Below are 16,625 nucleotides of genomic sequence, written 5' to 3' on the forward strand. Positions count from 1 at the left end.
CTACAACTTTGCTCCGTGTTTGCACCAGCCCATCCAGGCTCTCTTCCCCGCTCCATGAAAATGTGTAAAAAGGCCACACAGGCCCAGCCGGGCAGCCGCGGGTCCAGTGCACGCCTGCACGGCGACCAGGCGCTTTCGCCGAGACGCAACGCCAACCGTCGGATCAGCCTCGCCCAGTCACCCCGCCCCGTCCATTTGTTTCGCTCGCCCCGAGGTCTCCGCCTCCTGTCGTCCACCACCACCATCCCATTCCATCTCCCTCCTGTTTATTTCGCTTCCCATCCCAATCCAAACCCAAACCCAAAACCCTCGCAAAACCCACCCCGCTTCCGCCATTCCCACCCTCATCCCCGCCCCCAATGCCGCCGCCGCAGCAGCACTAGCCACCCCGCCGCAGCGCCCTCCTCCCGCGATGGCCCTCTCCGCGGCGCTCCGCGTCCCGCTCCCGCGCCTCCTCCGCGGGCCCTCCCTCATCGCCGCCGCCGGGGCCGCCTCCCGCCGCCGCGCCGCCGCCGCCGCCTGCGGCCCCACGCCCGCGCTCCGTTTCCTCTGCGCCTCCTCCCCGTCCCCCTCCTCCTCCGGCCCCGGGGCCCCCGTCCCCCGCGCCAGCCGCCGCGACGGCGACGACGAGGACGGGCTGGCCGTCAGGGAGCGGGTCGTGCAGGTGGAGCTCCACAAGGAGGCCACTGAGGCCTACATGTCCTACGCCATGTCCGTGCTGCTCGGCCGCGCCCTCCCCGACGTCCGCGACGGCCTCAAGCCCGTACACCGACGGATACTGTGAGCCCCTCTCCTTTTATTACCCTATCTGCTGCTCTGCTTTGGCTTGCTGGGCCACAGGCTTCGCTCGATTTGTATGTCTCTCAAGTATTTATTATTATTGCTCGATTAGGGCTTCCGTGTGCGATGCAGAGGCTGGGGATTAGTTTCTCTTCCATTGCCTATAAAACTAAATCCCATAATACTACTTTGCCAACGTTTAGTGCAATTTTTCGGCAGAGAGTTTGGTTTTGCCACATGAGGATTTGGATCTGTAAGTATGCAGCGAGTACATCTACTGGTAGACCAATGGTTGGCTTGTCCAATGGGCGTGAAATACAAGTACAAAATTGGCCATATTTGTGTTCTTCCTGTTCCGGATTTATCTATATGACCAGTGCTTGACTAGCACATCTTGCCGTTTGTTTCATGCTATCTTTGCATTGACCTTGCTCCATACCATCTGGTTGATTTTCCTCAATTTTTCTGCAGCTACGCAATGCATGAAATGGGTCTTGCGTCTCGTAGGCCATACAGAAAATGTGCCAGGGTTGTTGGTGAGGTATGCATGAATCATCTTCTTATCTCGGGAGATCTCAACCATATATTTGGCTCCTGTTGTACCATGCTGTCCGTTTGTTTGGCTGCGTTGTACATAAGATTTTGTGTTGCACAAATACTGTGCTCATGCTTACGCTTCTCTGAGAGCATTATTTAGGAATCTGGGGGGATAGGCTTTAACTAGTATTCAAACTTTTTAAAAGCACCTCCCAAGTTTTTTCTGTCTTGAATCGTAAATTCACTCTCATGGTGCATCTCAATTTTTTTTGAAACTCTGCTCGGTAAAACAAACTATTGGTTGCAGCTATTGTGGTATCACTGTAAGCTAATGGGTGTTATTCTGCTTGTTCAATTGCATCCTCATGGCGAACAGGCTATTTGCTTCTAGGGTATCATAGAACAGAAGCAATAACCATTAAACCAATACATGGAAAGGAATATATTTTTTGGAGCATACACATGTTGTTCTACCATTCTGATCAGATTTTCAGTTCATTTTGCACCATACTTATTTTGCTGCAGAACTGGCGGTATCAAAACTCTTCTCAAATTTGTCTAGCCTGCCCACGTATCCTGAAGTGATCTAGTCAAGCATATATTTTATGCTATTTTGTTCCTTACCGTTAGCGGCAGGACCAAAGATTATTTAATCTACTTGGCTTGGTCGAAGAATAATCTGCGATGTTTGATATAGTTACAGTGATATATTAGAAAATCGCATGATGTAAATAAATTAGAAAAAATGCTATCTGTTGTTGGATAAGTCGTAGGGCAGCATTACCTTTGTACCTCTTTTGATAAACATTTTGAACAGTATTTTGTTTTTCGTCGCCCGTTTCTGCCTAGGTGTATGAACGTGAACCCTACTTATTTATTGCAGGTACTTGGTAAATTCCATCCCCACGGAGATTCAGCAGTTTATGAAACTTTAGTGCGAATGGCTCAGGTAACATTATTATGGGGTTGTTATTATTTCCAGTGCATTAATGTGTCCCCCCCTCTGGGTCAAGGGTAGGTAGAGGTAGTGTCATGGCATCATTTATATTTAGATTGACATGTCATCTGTTTAACCTTCTATGTTATTTCACGTACAAAAGACATACACTGTAAATTCATGCACTTCAGCAGACTCATTCACTTCCTGGGTCTACACAATAAGCAGGTGCTGATTGATCCTCATTTTAATTTGGACACTTACATTATATGGCAATTTAGATAACCATGACCAGGAATCAAGTTTAGTGATTGGACAACCTATGTAAGGAGCATGGCAGTATTAATTGGTATGAAAATAGCAGTAACAATTCAGTTCATATATGGTAGATACTTGAATAGTTCAAATTGCACTTCACTATAATTTTTGCATTTAGAAGGTTCTAAGCCATTTCCCATATTTCCAATTCAAAACCAAGCTACACTCCAGATGATTGTGGATATTTTCTACTTTGGTTTTTACTATTTCAGTTTGCAGTCACCTGAAGCTGCATCACATATGTCAAATTTGCTTAATTCACTGTAACTGAAGAGCCATTTCTTTATGCGATCTTGCAGGACTTCTCAATGAGGTACCCGCTTGTTCAAGGACATGGAAACTTTGGCTCAATAGATGCTGATCCTCCTGCTGCAATGCGATACACCGAGTGCCGCCTGGATGTAGGTTTTGGTTCACTTCAATTTCGTCAAGGGAGCCTCTGTTTCACCAACAGAAGTCTCACAGGCCATCTTGTTATTTTGCAGCCATTAACAGAAGCCATGTTCCTGACTGACCTGGAGCTGAATACTGTATATCTTTGCGCTTCAGTTCTTCATGTTTTTTCTCTTTCTGCGTGCGTGTGTGCACGTTGTTCAATGTGCATGTTCCTTTTCAGTACCTATCTCATGCCACTTGTTTTCCATTGGACAGGTTGACTACGTTCCGAACTTTGATAATTCACAGAAAGAACCATCGCTGTTGCCAGCTCGTGTTCCATCACTACTGTTGAATGGATCTGCTGGCATTGCAGTATGAGCTCTTTTATAAGCTTATAAGAAAAAGTTCAGCTCATCTGGACACCTATTTAATCAAAAAAGAAAACGTGATGCTCTGGGTTTTATTTTTTAATGTGTGGTATTGTCTCAGGTTGGAATGGCGACAAATATTCCTCCTCATAATTTGGGAGAACTTGTTGATGCACTGTCTGTTATAATTCAAAATCCTGAAGCTACGGTAAGTATACTATCATTATCTCCTTTCCGATCAATTGATTTTCGTCTGTTAATTGCATCATAGTCCATAGCATGATGAATCCATAAATAACCACTTGTTGGTTGGTGGCGGCATAATTGGCTAGCGCTCAGGACTTAGCTGATTCCTGGTAAACCTTTATAGAATATGTCAAAGTATATGGTCATCTTTCACTTTTCTGATCATGACCAGAGCTTTGGAAGTACAATTGCAATACTTGTTGTTTGGCCTCCATTCTTTTGTGCTAAAACATTCAAGGTTCTTTGGTAGAAGATGCCAGGGCCCTGATACTAGAGGGCCGTTGCCCAGTTGAGACTTGTTGATGTAGCATGTTTAGTCTATTGGCCAATTGTAGGTGGTGCCATGCTGGTCTTGAATTGTGTCAGCAAAGCCTTCCGAATGATTGCCTTTAGCGGCGAAATGTTGAAATAGCTTCTTTGGTCGAACTGAAATGCTTAATTTACACATCCACACATCTCAGCTGTAGAATTGACGCCACTAGATTGTTAATTGTTACAGGTAAACAACAATTTCTGAGTGTAGTTAGCGTCATTATTCATAAGTACCTAGGTCTAGGTGACATGGCCATACAGATATAGTAAATGAACCTAGAAGTAGAAATTGAAAGTGAGCTCTTCAGTCTGACTAGTTTACTGAAATAAGTTCAATACCTGTCACTGTAAATTAGAAGGTGACAAAAATATTTACAAGGTTTGCTATTTTTTCAACTTATGCTGTCCCACAAATAATTGTCTGGTTCCGGTGCATCACTTAAGACGTACTAATTCAATCTGTACATATCTTGGTGGCGAACTCTTGTAGTTGTTTATTTTGCATTTGCTCTGAACCAAAAGTACATGTGCATCTTTGCATGTTTTCTAAAGAAAATATAATGATTTTTTTCCATTGGTGTAGACATGCTAGGATGAATTTTTGGATTCGCAATAGTCGACTGTTGCTCATAATTTTTTTTTTCTGTAGTTATGTTCTTCTATTTCTTTGTTTCTACATTTTATAGATTTTTCATAATCTTGATTGCAATTTTATGTTGGATGCAAGCTCCAAGAACTACTAGAATGCATGCCTGGTCCCGACTTCCCTACAGGAGGGATAATAATGGGAAATGATGGGTACTTGATTCTCATTTCATTGGTCTTATTTCTCTTCACTGTTCAACTCTAAGGTGCTACATTCTGCATATGTTTTTCTCCTGTGTAGTATTTTGGAGGCCTATAGAACAGGGCGTGGTCGAGTTGTCGTGAGAGGCAAAACCGAGATGGAAACAATCGATAAGAAAAGCAATCGAACAGCTATCATAATTAAAGAGGTTTGGTTCACGCTATTGTTTTCACAGCAATGACTGTGTACCTGGTTGCTTTTTTGGGTAGTCTTACTACCTGGTTAATTAACTGGGAACATATTGCCCGATTTGTAAATATTTATGCTTACATGCAGATTCCGTACCAGCAAAATAAATCTACACTTGTGCAAAGGATTGCTGAGCTTGTTGAAGACAAGGTAACTTAATTTGGGGCATAATTAGTTGCATTTCTTGTTTCAATAAAGCGCCGTATGCATCGACTGATGCAGAGGCTGGGCCTTGCCCCTTCCCAAAAAAAGTTGCATTTCTCCTCTACCAGGAATACGTTTATTTTGATTAATCTGCTGTCGCCTCTTGTTGTTTGGTTTCGTCATAAAAAACCAGGATGTAGGCTAGCTGGTTGGTCACACCTTAAGCTTAATTTGTACTCTATCATTGGTACCACCACGATGGACCAACAACCCATTTTTACTGATTGCAGGTGTTAGAAGGAATCAGTGACATTCGAGATGAAAGTGACCGCTCTGGAATGCGTGTAGTTATCGAGGTTTGTACTATCATCTTTGACTACTTGCTCTGAGCTTATCTTGACTGAAGTAACCAGGGTCCAAGGATTCTAATTGTTTTGTTGCTTACGTGGAATCCATTACCTTTCTTGCACACTGTTGTAGGTGAAAAGAGGAGCAAATCCTGCCATAGTCCTGAACAATCTGTACCGTCATACAACATTGCAATCTGGTTTCAGCTGCAACATGGTAGCGTAAGTATGCTTTAACCATTTGTACAGTTTAAGGGTTTTACTTTGTTTGGTCATGTGTTCTACGGTAAAACAAGACTGTTAATTGTTCACACATGCATAATGTTTGTTCTTCATTTCTTCTCTGATGTTATACTTATTCCTTTCCCCAATTGATCTTAAACATGAGCTCACATAAAAAAAAGTCTTCTAGTATTGGTCACTTCATTAAATATTCTTATGTTCAGACTTAGGGTGATTCCTAAATATCTCAAATTTAAATTTATCCTGTCAAACTATTTTAAGGTGATTCCTAAATTTTTATGTCAATCAACTGCATTACCCACTGTTACAAGGAAGTATGTCACATATGCTTGTCTGTTAAATTTGGTAGCCAATAGTTCTCTTTGAATCATAGTACCAGTCCATTCTCAGTTGTTTTTGTGGTATTTCTTTAATTAAAAATTGTCCATGTCTTGCTCTCATGATGTGCATGTTGCCTAAAAGTTTTTGAACAGTCTTTTCTAATTTAAAATGAAAAATTCTGGAGTAATTGAAGTTTTCTCATGCGTGTAGTATGTTTGATTTAATCAAGGTTCTGTTAAGTGCTTAGGATTAGCGTTTTGCCTCTGGTTTTCCCTTTTCTGAAGGATTAAAGCGCTAAGCGCAATTAAGTGCTAAACATTTTGTCTCCGCTCAGTGCTTAGTTAAGCGTGCACTTAGGATCGCTTAATTCACCACTCAATTTAACCTATAGTGTCCTTTCTTAAAAGTGTGCAGACTTGCATGTTTTAAGAACATGTAAAAGTTGATAAGAAAGTATACTTATAAAATTTAAGAGGATTTTTTTCATGCTTTGATGATGTTAATCAAGCGTGGCACGGTTACTATACTGTACTGTTTGTTTCCATATTGCATTTAAAAACAGTAACTAACTTGACCTGTCTTCAGTTCTTACATGTCTTTTTTCCTTTACTATTTCAGTATTCTAAATGGCCATCCAAAATTGATGGGACTGAAGGAAATTCTTCAGGTGCCACCCCTATCCTGTCCATTCACATTCCATGTCATGATCATGAACTTAATATTTCTACTGTTTCAAGATATTGCGCTAGATCATATATGTAGATTCTATTTGAAGTTTCAAGTGCTAATGTGCTATACTAAACATGTGACATTAAGTCATGAACCTAGCATTGGTGATTAAAATTTATCTTCAGGAGTTCATCTTTGAGGAAAAGTTTTCAGCAGTTAACACTGAGTCACTGATAAATAGGCCCCACCACCACCACCACCACCACCACCACCACCACACACACGCACACACACACAATCGTAGAGTCACTTCAATTTTTGTGTGCATTTAGTATCGTTATGTTTCATGTTCCTGTTTAGGATTATGAATGATCACTACTCTTGGTGTAAATGATCTAGCACTTTATGAAATTCAGGCCTAATTTTCCATTGAAATCTTGATTGTGTTCTAGGCGTTCCTTGACTTCAGATGTTCTGTTATTGAAAGGCGTGCAAAGTTTAAGCTTTCACAGGCTCTAGAAAGAAAACATATTGTGGAGGTAAAATCATTTGGATATGTTACCTCATTTGGACATGTTACCTTGTTTGGACAATGTAAAGGTCAATGATTAATTTGCTTGGTCCTGCAGGGCATTGTCATTGGCCTTGACAATTTAGATTCTGTAATTCAAACAATACGAGAAACATCAAATCACACCATGGCAAAGGAATCTTTAGTGAAGGGTAACGTCTACTATTTCAGCTTCATTGGTTTACTTCATTTAATCATAATATGAATCTTTCAATGAAGGTGAAATCCAGAAAATTGTCAATGATGTAAATCGCACAATCTCCTATTTTCTGTGTTTTCACCTTATACACATCTACACCAGTTGCACAGAAAGCACTTTGTTGAGTATCTTTTAGTTGTTATCTTTAGCCCGCAGGGTTTCAGAACATTAATGTAGTCAAATAGCTTTAAACAAACTTAGTTGGAGGTTGCATTTGTTAGCCAATTTCTCCTTAGAGATTCCACTGTAGCAACTGGTGTTCAAGCTATAATTGCCCGTGGCAAATTATGATGCAGTCGAATGCTGTACAGTTTTCTCTGCATTATGCAAATTTGCATTACAAGGGCAAAAGTAGCACATCATTTGTTCGATATTTTCCTTGGTTATTTTTCTACAGAAACTCAAAAATGAATATTTGATCTTGAATTCTGCACAAAATTATTCACTAGCTTTACGGTATTCTTGTCCTTTCAGTTTTCTACACTTGTTAACACTGGTTTCGACTTTTCAATAGTATGAGCTACTACCTATTCATTCATCATTAATAACAAGAGCAGTCACCTGTTTGAATGGTTTGTTCATGGATTGATTATATTACTATCTATTATTAAAGAGTAGTAAGTACCCTCTCCATTCCAATGAATAAGGCGCACCGACTTTTTGAGATTTGTCTTTGACCAAGAATTAATCCATGTATATAATGAATATCATTAGAAAGTGTTCTTCAACACAAATCTAACAATATCAATTATGTACTGTATAATCGAAATATTGTTGCTCAATTCTTTTGTCAATGCCTGTCTTGAAATGCGCGCGCGCCTTATTCATAGGAACGGAAGGAGTATAAATGACATGCAATATCATTTAACTATATAAGCTTTTGGCAGATCTGTGTATTTTACCTGAATTGCATTTGCAGAATATGGTCTATCTGAGAAGCAAGCAGAAGCTCTTTTGGACATTACACTGAGGAAACTGACTTCCCTCGAGGTTTCTTTTTAGATTCCATTGTCTTGCTGTTAATCAAAATTATTTCCGTATTTGGAGAATCTGAACAGGCCTCTGTTTGTTGCAGCGGAAAAAGTTTATTGATGAAGCTGATTCTTTGTCCGAGAGTATTTCAAAGTTGAATGAGCTCCTATCAAGCAAGAAACTGATGTTTCAGGTTCAGCATTTTAGGCTCTTCATCTCTTATGTCTGTTCTATTCATTTGTCATTATACCCTGTTGGCTTCTGAACTCTATGAACTCTTTTCTTGATATAGAAAAGTATTAACTATATACACCAAAAAATATAAATTCTCTGCAATTTTGTTGGTAAAGAATATCAGTGTAAGTGTTAACATGTGAGAACCAAACCTGGTGATAAAACTGGCTGTTCTGTTATTTCACCTGACTTTCTGTGTCCCTCACTTTTTATCCCTTGTGTCCTTAACTTCTGATTCCTAAATATATTTGAGGGTACTTTTAAAGATGGCTATCCATGTTAGTCCCAGTAAATTAATAGCATAGCAGGCTAAATATCACCTGTTTAGTCAGGAGTCAGGGCAGAGGACACTGATATGTATGATCCATGTGCCTTGCTGTCATGCTATTACTCAGTACTTGTATAGCGGAACTGGTTAGCGGAAAATACAGCATCATTGCTGTACCCGTCTGGTTTAATTTTGACTGGTCGAGAGTTGTAAGAGTTACTCCTTCTGGCCCAAATTAATTGGTGCAGCCATATACAAGTGTACTCCTGAGCTGCTTCAATTAATTTGGGTCAGAGGGAGTATTACAATCAGAATTGATGCCCTCTAACATGACAGAACGTGCATCACCAATAAGCAAATTAGAATCATCAACTATAGAGGCTAATCTAGCTATATCATGAGGAACCGTATCACGCTCTCTTGAAATCTTGGCCACATTGGACTCTGAACATGGTCAAGGCATAGTCGAAGGACCTCCAGGCATGCGGGACTTCTGCTTCATGTGCACTAAAACATGCCGGCAGAATGTACCATGCTGTTAGCACAACTTAAGCTTGTGAGTCCCTAATAACCATACCTGCAGTCGAAGCACCATCAATTTGGTTAAATGAGGCATCTACATTCATCTTCATCCCCCCCTCAGGTGGCAATTTCCATCAAGCTTGTCCAGGGTGTTCTGGCATGCGATAGCTTTGCCCCAATGATTCTCCTGCTTGGCCCTTCCCCTTATAATCGTTAAAACTTGGATTTGTCCTGCTCTCCTCAAGTGACCGAAGGTAGCTTACGAGAAGCAAAACTATAGCTGTTAGGGCATCTCCAGCGGCGCGACGCAAACAGACGCTGAGCGACCGTTTTCGTCCGCTGTGACCGGAAATGCGTCTGGCACCACCTCCAGCGGGGCGACGCAAAGTGACCGGGCCGTTTGCGGAGACGCAAACCTGGCCCAAATATGCGCCAGGTTTGCGTCTCTGCGGACGCTGCGCGGACGCGCAAAGTGTCCGCTCGGTCCTCGCACGGGCCCGCCTGGCAGCGACACAACTGCTTCGTCTTCCGCGGCATTACTTCCGGGCGGCGCGCTGCAGCCTTTGCAGGGCCGCGTTAATGGTGTGCCTCGGCTTCCGCGAGCGTGCGCAGCTAGTAGGCGTTGCACTCGCAGGCCATTGAAGGCGAGGTGGCGTCGGAGCCTCTTAAAGGGACGTTGCCGGTGCCCATTTCCCCGACCAAACCATTGCCAAATCCCACAGTATCCACCCCACCGACGCCATGGGGAATAAATGCTGGCCGTTCCGCAAGACGAAGAATGACCAGGAGGCTAGCGGCTCGCGTTTCGGCAAGAAGGCACGGGTCGGCCGGTACGTCCGCGTTGACCTTGCGCGGCAGCTATGGGAGGAAAACCGGCCGGTACCATGGCCGGACGCGAACTTGCCGGGAGGGGGCTGGTACCTGAACTCGCGGCGCGTGCCGGTCCCCCCGTGCCGCGCGAGGGCCGAGAGCGGCGGGACGAGGTGCGCCGCCGCCGAGCGATCTTGCCGCCGGATCGACGTATGCGCTGAACTCCTACAACTGGATTTCATTCGGGACGTGGGAGTTCGACGCGCGCCGCCGCGCTGGCTACCTCGGCGACGTGGACTACTACGACCGAGAGATCGCCGCAGAAGAAGAAGAGAACGACCAGGGGGACGTCGACATGGCAGACTACGACCACGACGATGGCGGGCCGACGTGGGATCCGGAGACCCAGCCGCCGGACCTTTCTGAGGAGGAGGCCATTGCCATGGCACTGGCCAACATCGCGCAGGACGAGCTCAACGAGCTCGCTTTGTGGGACGGGCTCGCAATCTAGCTCCGTGAGTCAGCGCTCGCGCAGGGGAGGCCGGCGACTCCTTCGGCCACGCCGACGCGTTCCAACGACCGCGCTCCGCCTGCTGCTCCGGCGTGGGATCCCTGGCCACAGCCTCCTGCCCATGCGGCGGTACCTCCTCCACCGCCGGCGTACGAGCTTCCATGGCCGACGCCGGAGTTCATTGACCTCGTCAGCGACGACGACCAGTAGGCAGCACCTACTTTTAGCACGCCTTTATGGCTTTTTTATGTTTTTCTTATTAATGTAAATTATGGCTTCATGAATGAAAAAAAATAATTATGCGTCGTGCTGCTGGAGCCACGCCCAGACGATTTCGACCATTTGGGCCAACGCAAACGGACACGACGCGTCTGTTTCGACGTCCGAAATGCGTCGCGCCGCTGGAGATGCCCTTAACGTATCTTGGTCATCTCCAGAGATTGAATAGTTTCGTGAATGCCAGCCAAAAGATAGTATTGTTCCACAAATTACAACATCCGAATTTCTGCCGTGGTCTATACGCCGATGTTAGCAGGCAGGTTTAACAGCATCTTTCAGCAGAGACTCCAGGTGAACAAATCTCAGCTGCCAATGTTCTCTCGTTCGTGCATAACATCACAACATGGTAGGCGTCTTCATCCTCATTTCCGCAGATCAAACAGGTAGTGAGGGTGATCATGACCTGTGCGGCCTGCCTTTCTTTTTAGCGGCCGAACCTGCTGCTAAGCTGCTTGCAAACACCTTTACTTTCTGTGGTACTTAAGTAGCCCAGACTATTTGCCAAATTTTCCTTGCGGCACCTGCTGCAGCGCTGCTTTGACCACTTCCGTGTGCTTCAGTTTTCAAACACAGCGTTAACCTGTACGCACTCTGAACCGAGAACAAGGTGGTGCGCTTGTGCTGCCGGGCACAGAGGCTTCCTTCCTCTTGCCTTGGAGACAAACGGGTCTTTAGCACTTCACTGGCATATGTATGAAGAAAGTTCTACGCACAACACTCTCCATCACACTCTTCAACATGTGGTTTCATCTGCTGATTGACCCAATGAAGTTCTTGATCTTCCTGACCAACAAGTGATACTCAGAGATCTCACATGGTATCTAGTTATCACGCCAAATCCTCACCTTGCTTCCTGAACCAATGGCCAAATAATACCTTTCCTGAATAGTTCTAGACCATGCTCTATATCTTGCCAGCACGGTGAGCTATTCAAAGGGGATACTGTATCCACAATATCACCATCAGGATAGTGTACATCCTTAACAGCCTCAAATCGCAAAATCCCATGTGGCGGCTATCCTTTGCCATCATCATTTTTGTCCCAGTCAATCCAGTGGTCTTCTTGTTGGCTGTGCTCATCACGCCACCATAATTTCCTTATCATCTGTGATAAATCCTCACAAAGATTAGCATCAAATTTGAATACCTCCCAGATTTAACTAGCACCTCCTTGCTCCCCAAAGAAAGGTAGTTTTTTCTCCTCTCACTTGTCCACTTTGTGAAATTTTCCTTGCTGGGTTGGAATCATCCATTCGTTCTTCCGGAGTTGAGCCATGACATTTCTTGTCAAACCCAACCTTTTCTTGATCGCTCTCGAGCAACTGCTACCAAACAAGCTGGCCTGCACTTTGCTTCAACCGGTTGAGAGCTTCTTTAACGATCTGAGGCTGGAATGCATGCCGCTCGTAAACAACAGATTATCATCTGCAAAAAGCAAATGGGAAATCCCTAGAGCGGTGTGGCAGCCTTTTTAGCTCTTATTAAAGATGTCCTCTAGCAACCAAATCATGAATAGTACCAGAGAGCGTCAACAACAAATAAGGATAGGCATGGTGAAAAGCGTCACCTTAATGCACATTCGAGCCACTTGACACTCAACACAACTGGTAGAAAAAGTTTTGTTGGCTCTGTAATTTCGTCGCTGTTTATTAACTAGTGTTTGCACTGATTTTCTTTAGGGACATTTTTGAGGGATTGGAATGTCCCTAAAGATTTAGCTCTTGATAGGACCGCATGGAAATCAGCGATCCATGTGCTGGAATCTTTTACTTGTGTTTTTTTCTCTCTCTCCTTGTTTTGGTTTTGGTTTCCTTATGTTTCTGTTTGGTTTCATATGTAGCCTACCCCAACTTGCTTGGGAAAAAAAAGGCTTTGTTGTTGTTATACACTCCCAGTTATTAACTCTTGTTTCTGGTGGGTGTGTTAGCTTATCGAACAAGAAGCAGCTGATTTAAAGAACAAATATGCCTCCCCACGACGTTCTTTCATAGAAGATTCAGCAAACAGTGAAGTTGATGATATGGATGTTATTCCTAACGAAGAAATGCTTTTGGTGAGAAACACAATTATGCATTAGTGTACCCTAGATTTTAGCTGAATCCATCTTCCCTTTCTTGTTTGTGTTTGGACTTCTTTTAACCTGCCAAAAATCTGCCACCTGAAGATTCTTACTGAGAAAGGCTATCTTAAGCGGATGAACCCCAACAACTTCAATTTGCAACACCGGGGGACAATTGGAAGATCTGTTGGAAAGATGCGAAATAATGACAGTATGTCAGATTTCATTGTCTGCGAGACACATAACCATGTTCTTTATTTCAGGTATGTGAACCAGGGCACACTTGTTGTTAAATCTTCTAGCATGTTAGGAAAGCTAGACCCCCTTTATTTGCTGCTGTTATTGGTTGCTCTTTCTAATAAGTATTAGGCCAGCATATCTCACTTCAACCGCATGCTCTAGAAGTTCAGACTTAAAAAGACATTCCATTATTGCTGTTTCATTAGTAAGCTTACGCTTTACCAATTAAATAGCATCTTCAAAACCAAAATAGACTCCCCTGAAGCAGTTTACATCGCTTGCTTGAACTTACAATTTAAGTTATGTTTTCTTGTTCCGTGCTCTCATATAACTGGATTACTGGAATGGTCCTTGATTCAGTGACAAGGGAATAGTATACTCAGCACGTGCGTATAAGATACCTGAATGCACAAGAACTGCTGCTGGGACTCCATTAGTACAGGTACAGGGCTTGTTAATATGCATGCTGATGAAGTTTAGCAGATGACATACTGACTGACTCGTGTATTGATTGTCCGTTCTTCAGTTGCTTTCTTTGTCTGATGGAGAGAAAATAACCTCCATTGTTCCTGTGAGTAAATTTTGTGAAGACCAGTATCTAGTGATGCTGACTGTTAACGGCTACATTAAAAAAGTTCCTCTGAATGTTTTCTCAGCGATCAGGTCAACAGGAATTATTTCAATACGCCTGGTAATACTATCCCATGTGTCCATATCTCTTCTGAACAATATACTTCTGGGTTATCTTCAATTTGTGACACGGAGTATATATGATTTATCATCTTAACATGTTAGGCTCCTGGTGATGAGCTTAAGTGGGTCCGTCTTTGTGGGGATGATGACCTTGTTGCTTTGGCTTCACAAAATGGGATGGTTATAGTCAACACCTGCAACAAGGTAGGTTGCAAATATACTTGTCTGTATGGATTGTAATTTTTTATATTAACTGATGCTTGCTAAGGCCAAATGACCAAATGGTTTTCAATGTGATAGAAAGTTATGTACACCCTCCGTCCAGAAAAGGATGTCGCAGTTTTGTCGAAATACACAAATACGTATTGATACATGCGTATCTAGACAAATCTGCGACATCCTTTTCCGGACAGAGTGGGTATGAGGAAAACTATGTCGGGGCTTAGTCTGATTTCTCAAGTCACATGTTCGCAGATATCTGATAAATGGTTGATTTTAGCATGCTCGGAAATATCATTTCACATAATTTCTCCAAGTCTATCACTAATGTCAAGCAAGTTTAAATGTTTCAGAAGTGACAAGCAATAATACTTTGGATTAGAGTTTTCTTCTGTTCTTTTATTTTCTGTTTCTTGTATACTTTTGAATGCGAACTTACTATTCATTTTCCCCAACTTTAGCATGATTTTTAGTCTCCTTCGAATTTGCCTGCTTGCTGTCTCACGTGTACCATTTCTTTTTTTTCTTTGTCAATAAGGACAATTATTCTTTATATTTATGTTTGCTCTACATCCCAGCTTCGTCCGCTTTCAAGAACTACAAAAGGTGTGTGTGCAATGAAGCTAAAAGAAGGTGACAAGATGGCAGCCATGGATGTAATTCCATCCACAATCCATACAATGCCTGAGAAATATAACACCAGGTAATTTGGCACCCAAAATTTTGAATTTTGAAAAACTGCTCATAATTAGCAAGACCAGATGGATGAAGTATATCAAAATTTAACAGTTCGGTAAAAACATAAAAGAAGACAATGAGTTATATCTTTAGAATCAAATGCATCGCTGATATATAGGTGAACTGTATTAAATTTGGCATGTTTCAGTACGTTTAAAAGGTATCCTCTTCGACAATATATTTTGATTGTAGTGGTTTGTCCATCTTAGTTCTGACAGTCGTTTCACTCACTGCCCAAGCACTGACCAAAATATATTTGAACTATTGGTGCGTGTTCCAGGGTCAGAGATTCGAGTCCTCCATGGCTGCTCTTCATCACTGAAAATGGTTTTGGGAAGCGTGTGTCGCTAAATGATTTCCGGAAATCACCTTTCAATAGAGTAGGCTTGCGAGGCTACAAGGTACAATGATGTTTCTAATCTTCACGCAAAAGAAGTTTCTAATCTTTCATGCTAAGCGAAACATTTTTGTCTGGAGTATCTCATGTTGAATAAAATGTGATGTACACCTTGGAACTTATAGCTTCTGTTGCACTGAAGTTTGTCATGGTTAAAACATCTATTAAGTACATTTAACCTGGAAGTAACCTTCAGATGCGTGTTACATCATGTCATCTGACCTTCATGGAGTTCTTCATAGTATGCTACTTTGGCTTGCAGCTTCCTGAAGATTGCCGCTTAGCTGCTGTGTTTGTTGTGGGGGAATCGACTGGTAACTTCTGCTGCAGTCTTTCATTGCTGCCTACCACGGATAAGCCGTGTTTTAACGTGTTGATTGTTGCTGTGTACGGTATGTAAACAGATGACGATGCAAGTGACGAGCAGGTTGTTTTAGTAAGCCAAGGTGGAACCGTAAACAGAATCATGGTCAAAGATATATCCATCCAGGGTCGTGCAGCAAAGTAACTCTCTTTCTCTCTGTATTTTGCTGTAATCTAAGTACTACCTCTGTCCATAAATAGATGTCTTAAATTTATCAATTTTTGGATGTATATAGACACTATTTAGTGTATAGATTCATTCAAATTTAGATAAATATAAGACATTTATTTATGGACGGAGGGAGTACATCTGTCTCGTGTTTCAAAAGCAAATATGTTTCTCATTTAAAACATTCATCCAGGACAAGCTCTATATTCATTTTCTTCTATTCTCAAACGACCTAACCTATAATTGTGTTTATCTCCTGCTTGTACAATTGGGCACTGATCACTCTGCTGTTCTGCCACAGGGGAGTCATTCTGATGAGGCTGGAGCATGCTGGGAAGATCCAGTCAGCTTCACTGATATCAGCCGCTGCTGCAGAAGAGATCATGGAAGATTGATTCAGCTTACAAGGAAGAATCAAGTAGATTCGGTTGCTGAGGTCCTCTTGGTTCGTGTGCATTCCAAGCTGGGGAGAGGTGCATTTTTTGTGTATTGGGTGGCTCATGCTGTGCTCCAGTAGATGCTAGGAATAACACCAAGATTTAATGCCAAGGCAGCTGATTTGGAGTAGAACTCTAGTTGCCATTAACCTGTGTCTAGAGATGTCGGGTTTGCCATGTGGAACCTGTAGCATGGCAATAGACTTGAAATGGACGTACTTATAATGCCATTAGCGGTAGAAATTGATGTAAATGTCGAATGCTGCATGCTCTGCGTTGCAAAATTTGTTGCTCTATGGAGTTAGTAA

At 42.7% G+C, this 16,625-nt stretch overlaps 1 protein-coding gene across 1 annotated transcript; it reads left to right on the forward strand.

Moving 5' to 3' along the window:
* Positions 1 to 412: 412 nt before the first annotated feature.
* Positions 413 to 16,625, forward strand: LOC124701000 (probable DNA gyrase subunit A, chloroplastic/mitochondrial). The gene is made up of 27 exons (XM_047233063.1): positions 413 to 780; positions 1,252 to 1,321; positions 2,201 to 2,266; positions 2,872 to 2,973; positions 3,058 to 3,102; positions 3,224 to 3,322; positions 3,440 to 3,526; positions 4,604 to 4,674; positions 4,763 to 4,871; positions 5,000 to 5,062; positions 5,347 to 5,412; positions 5,537 to 5,625; positions 6,586 to 6,634; positions 7,089 to 7,175; positions 7,266 to 7,359; positions 8,326 to 8,396; positions 8,482 to 8,571; positions 12,930 to 13,055; positions 13,167 to 13,324; positions 13,662 to 13,743; positions 13,828 to 13,992; positions 14,097 to 14,198; positions 14,792 to 14,916; positions 15,232 to 15,352; positions 15,611 to 15,662; positions 15,753 to 15,852; positions 16,182 to 16,625. The coding sequence occupies exons 1-27, from the start codon at positions 413 to 415 to the stop codon at positions 16,273 to 16,275; spliced, it is 2,751 nt and encodes a 916-aa protein (XP_047089019.1). The 3' UTR covers positions 16,276 to 16,625.

Source organism: Lolium rigidum, chromosome 3 (genome assembly GCF_022539505.1).
Source record: "Lolium rigidum isolate FL_2022 chromosome 3, APGP_CSIRO_Lrig_0.1, whole genome shotgun sequence".
Taxonomy (NCBI): domain Eukaryota; kingdom Viridiplantae; phylum Streptophyta; class Magnoliopsida; order Poales; family Poaceae; genus Lolium; species Lolium rigidum.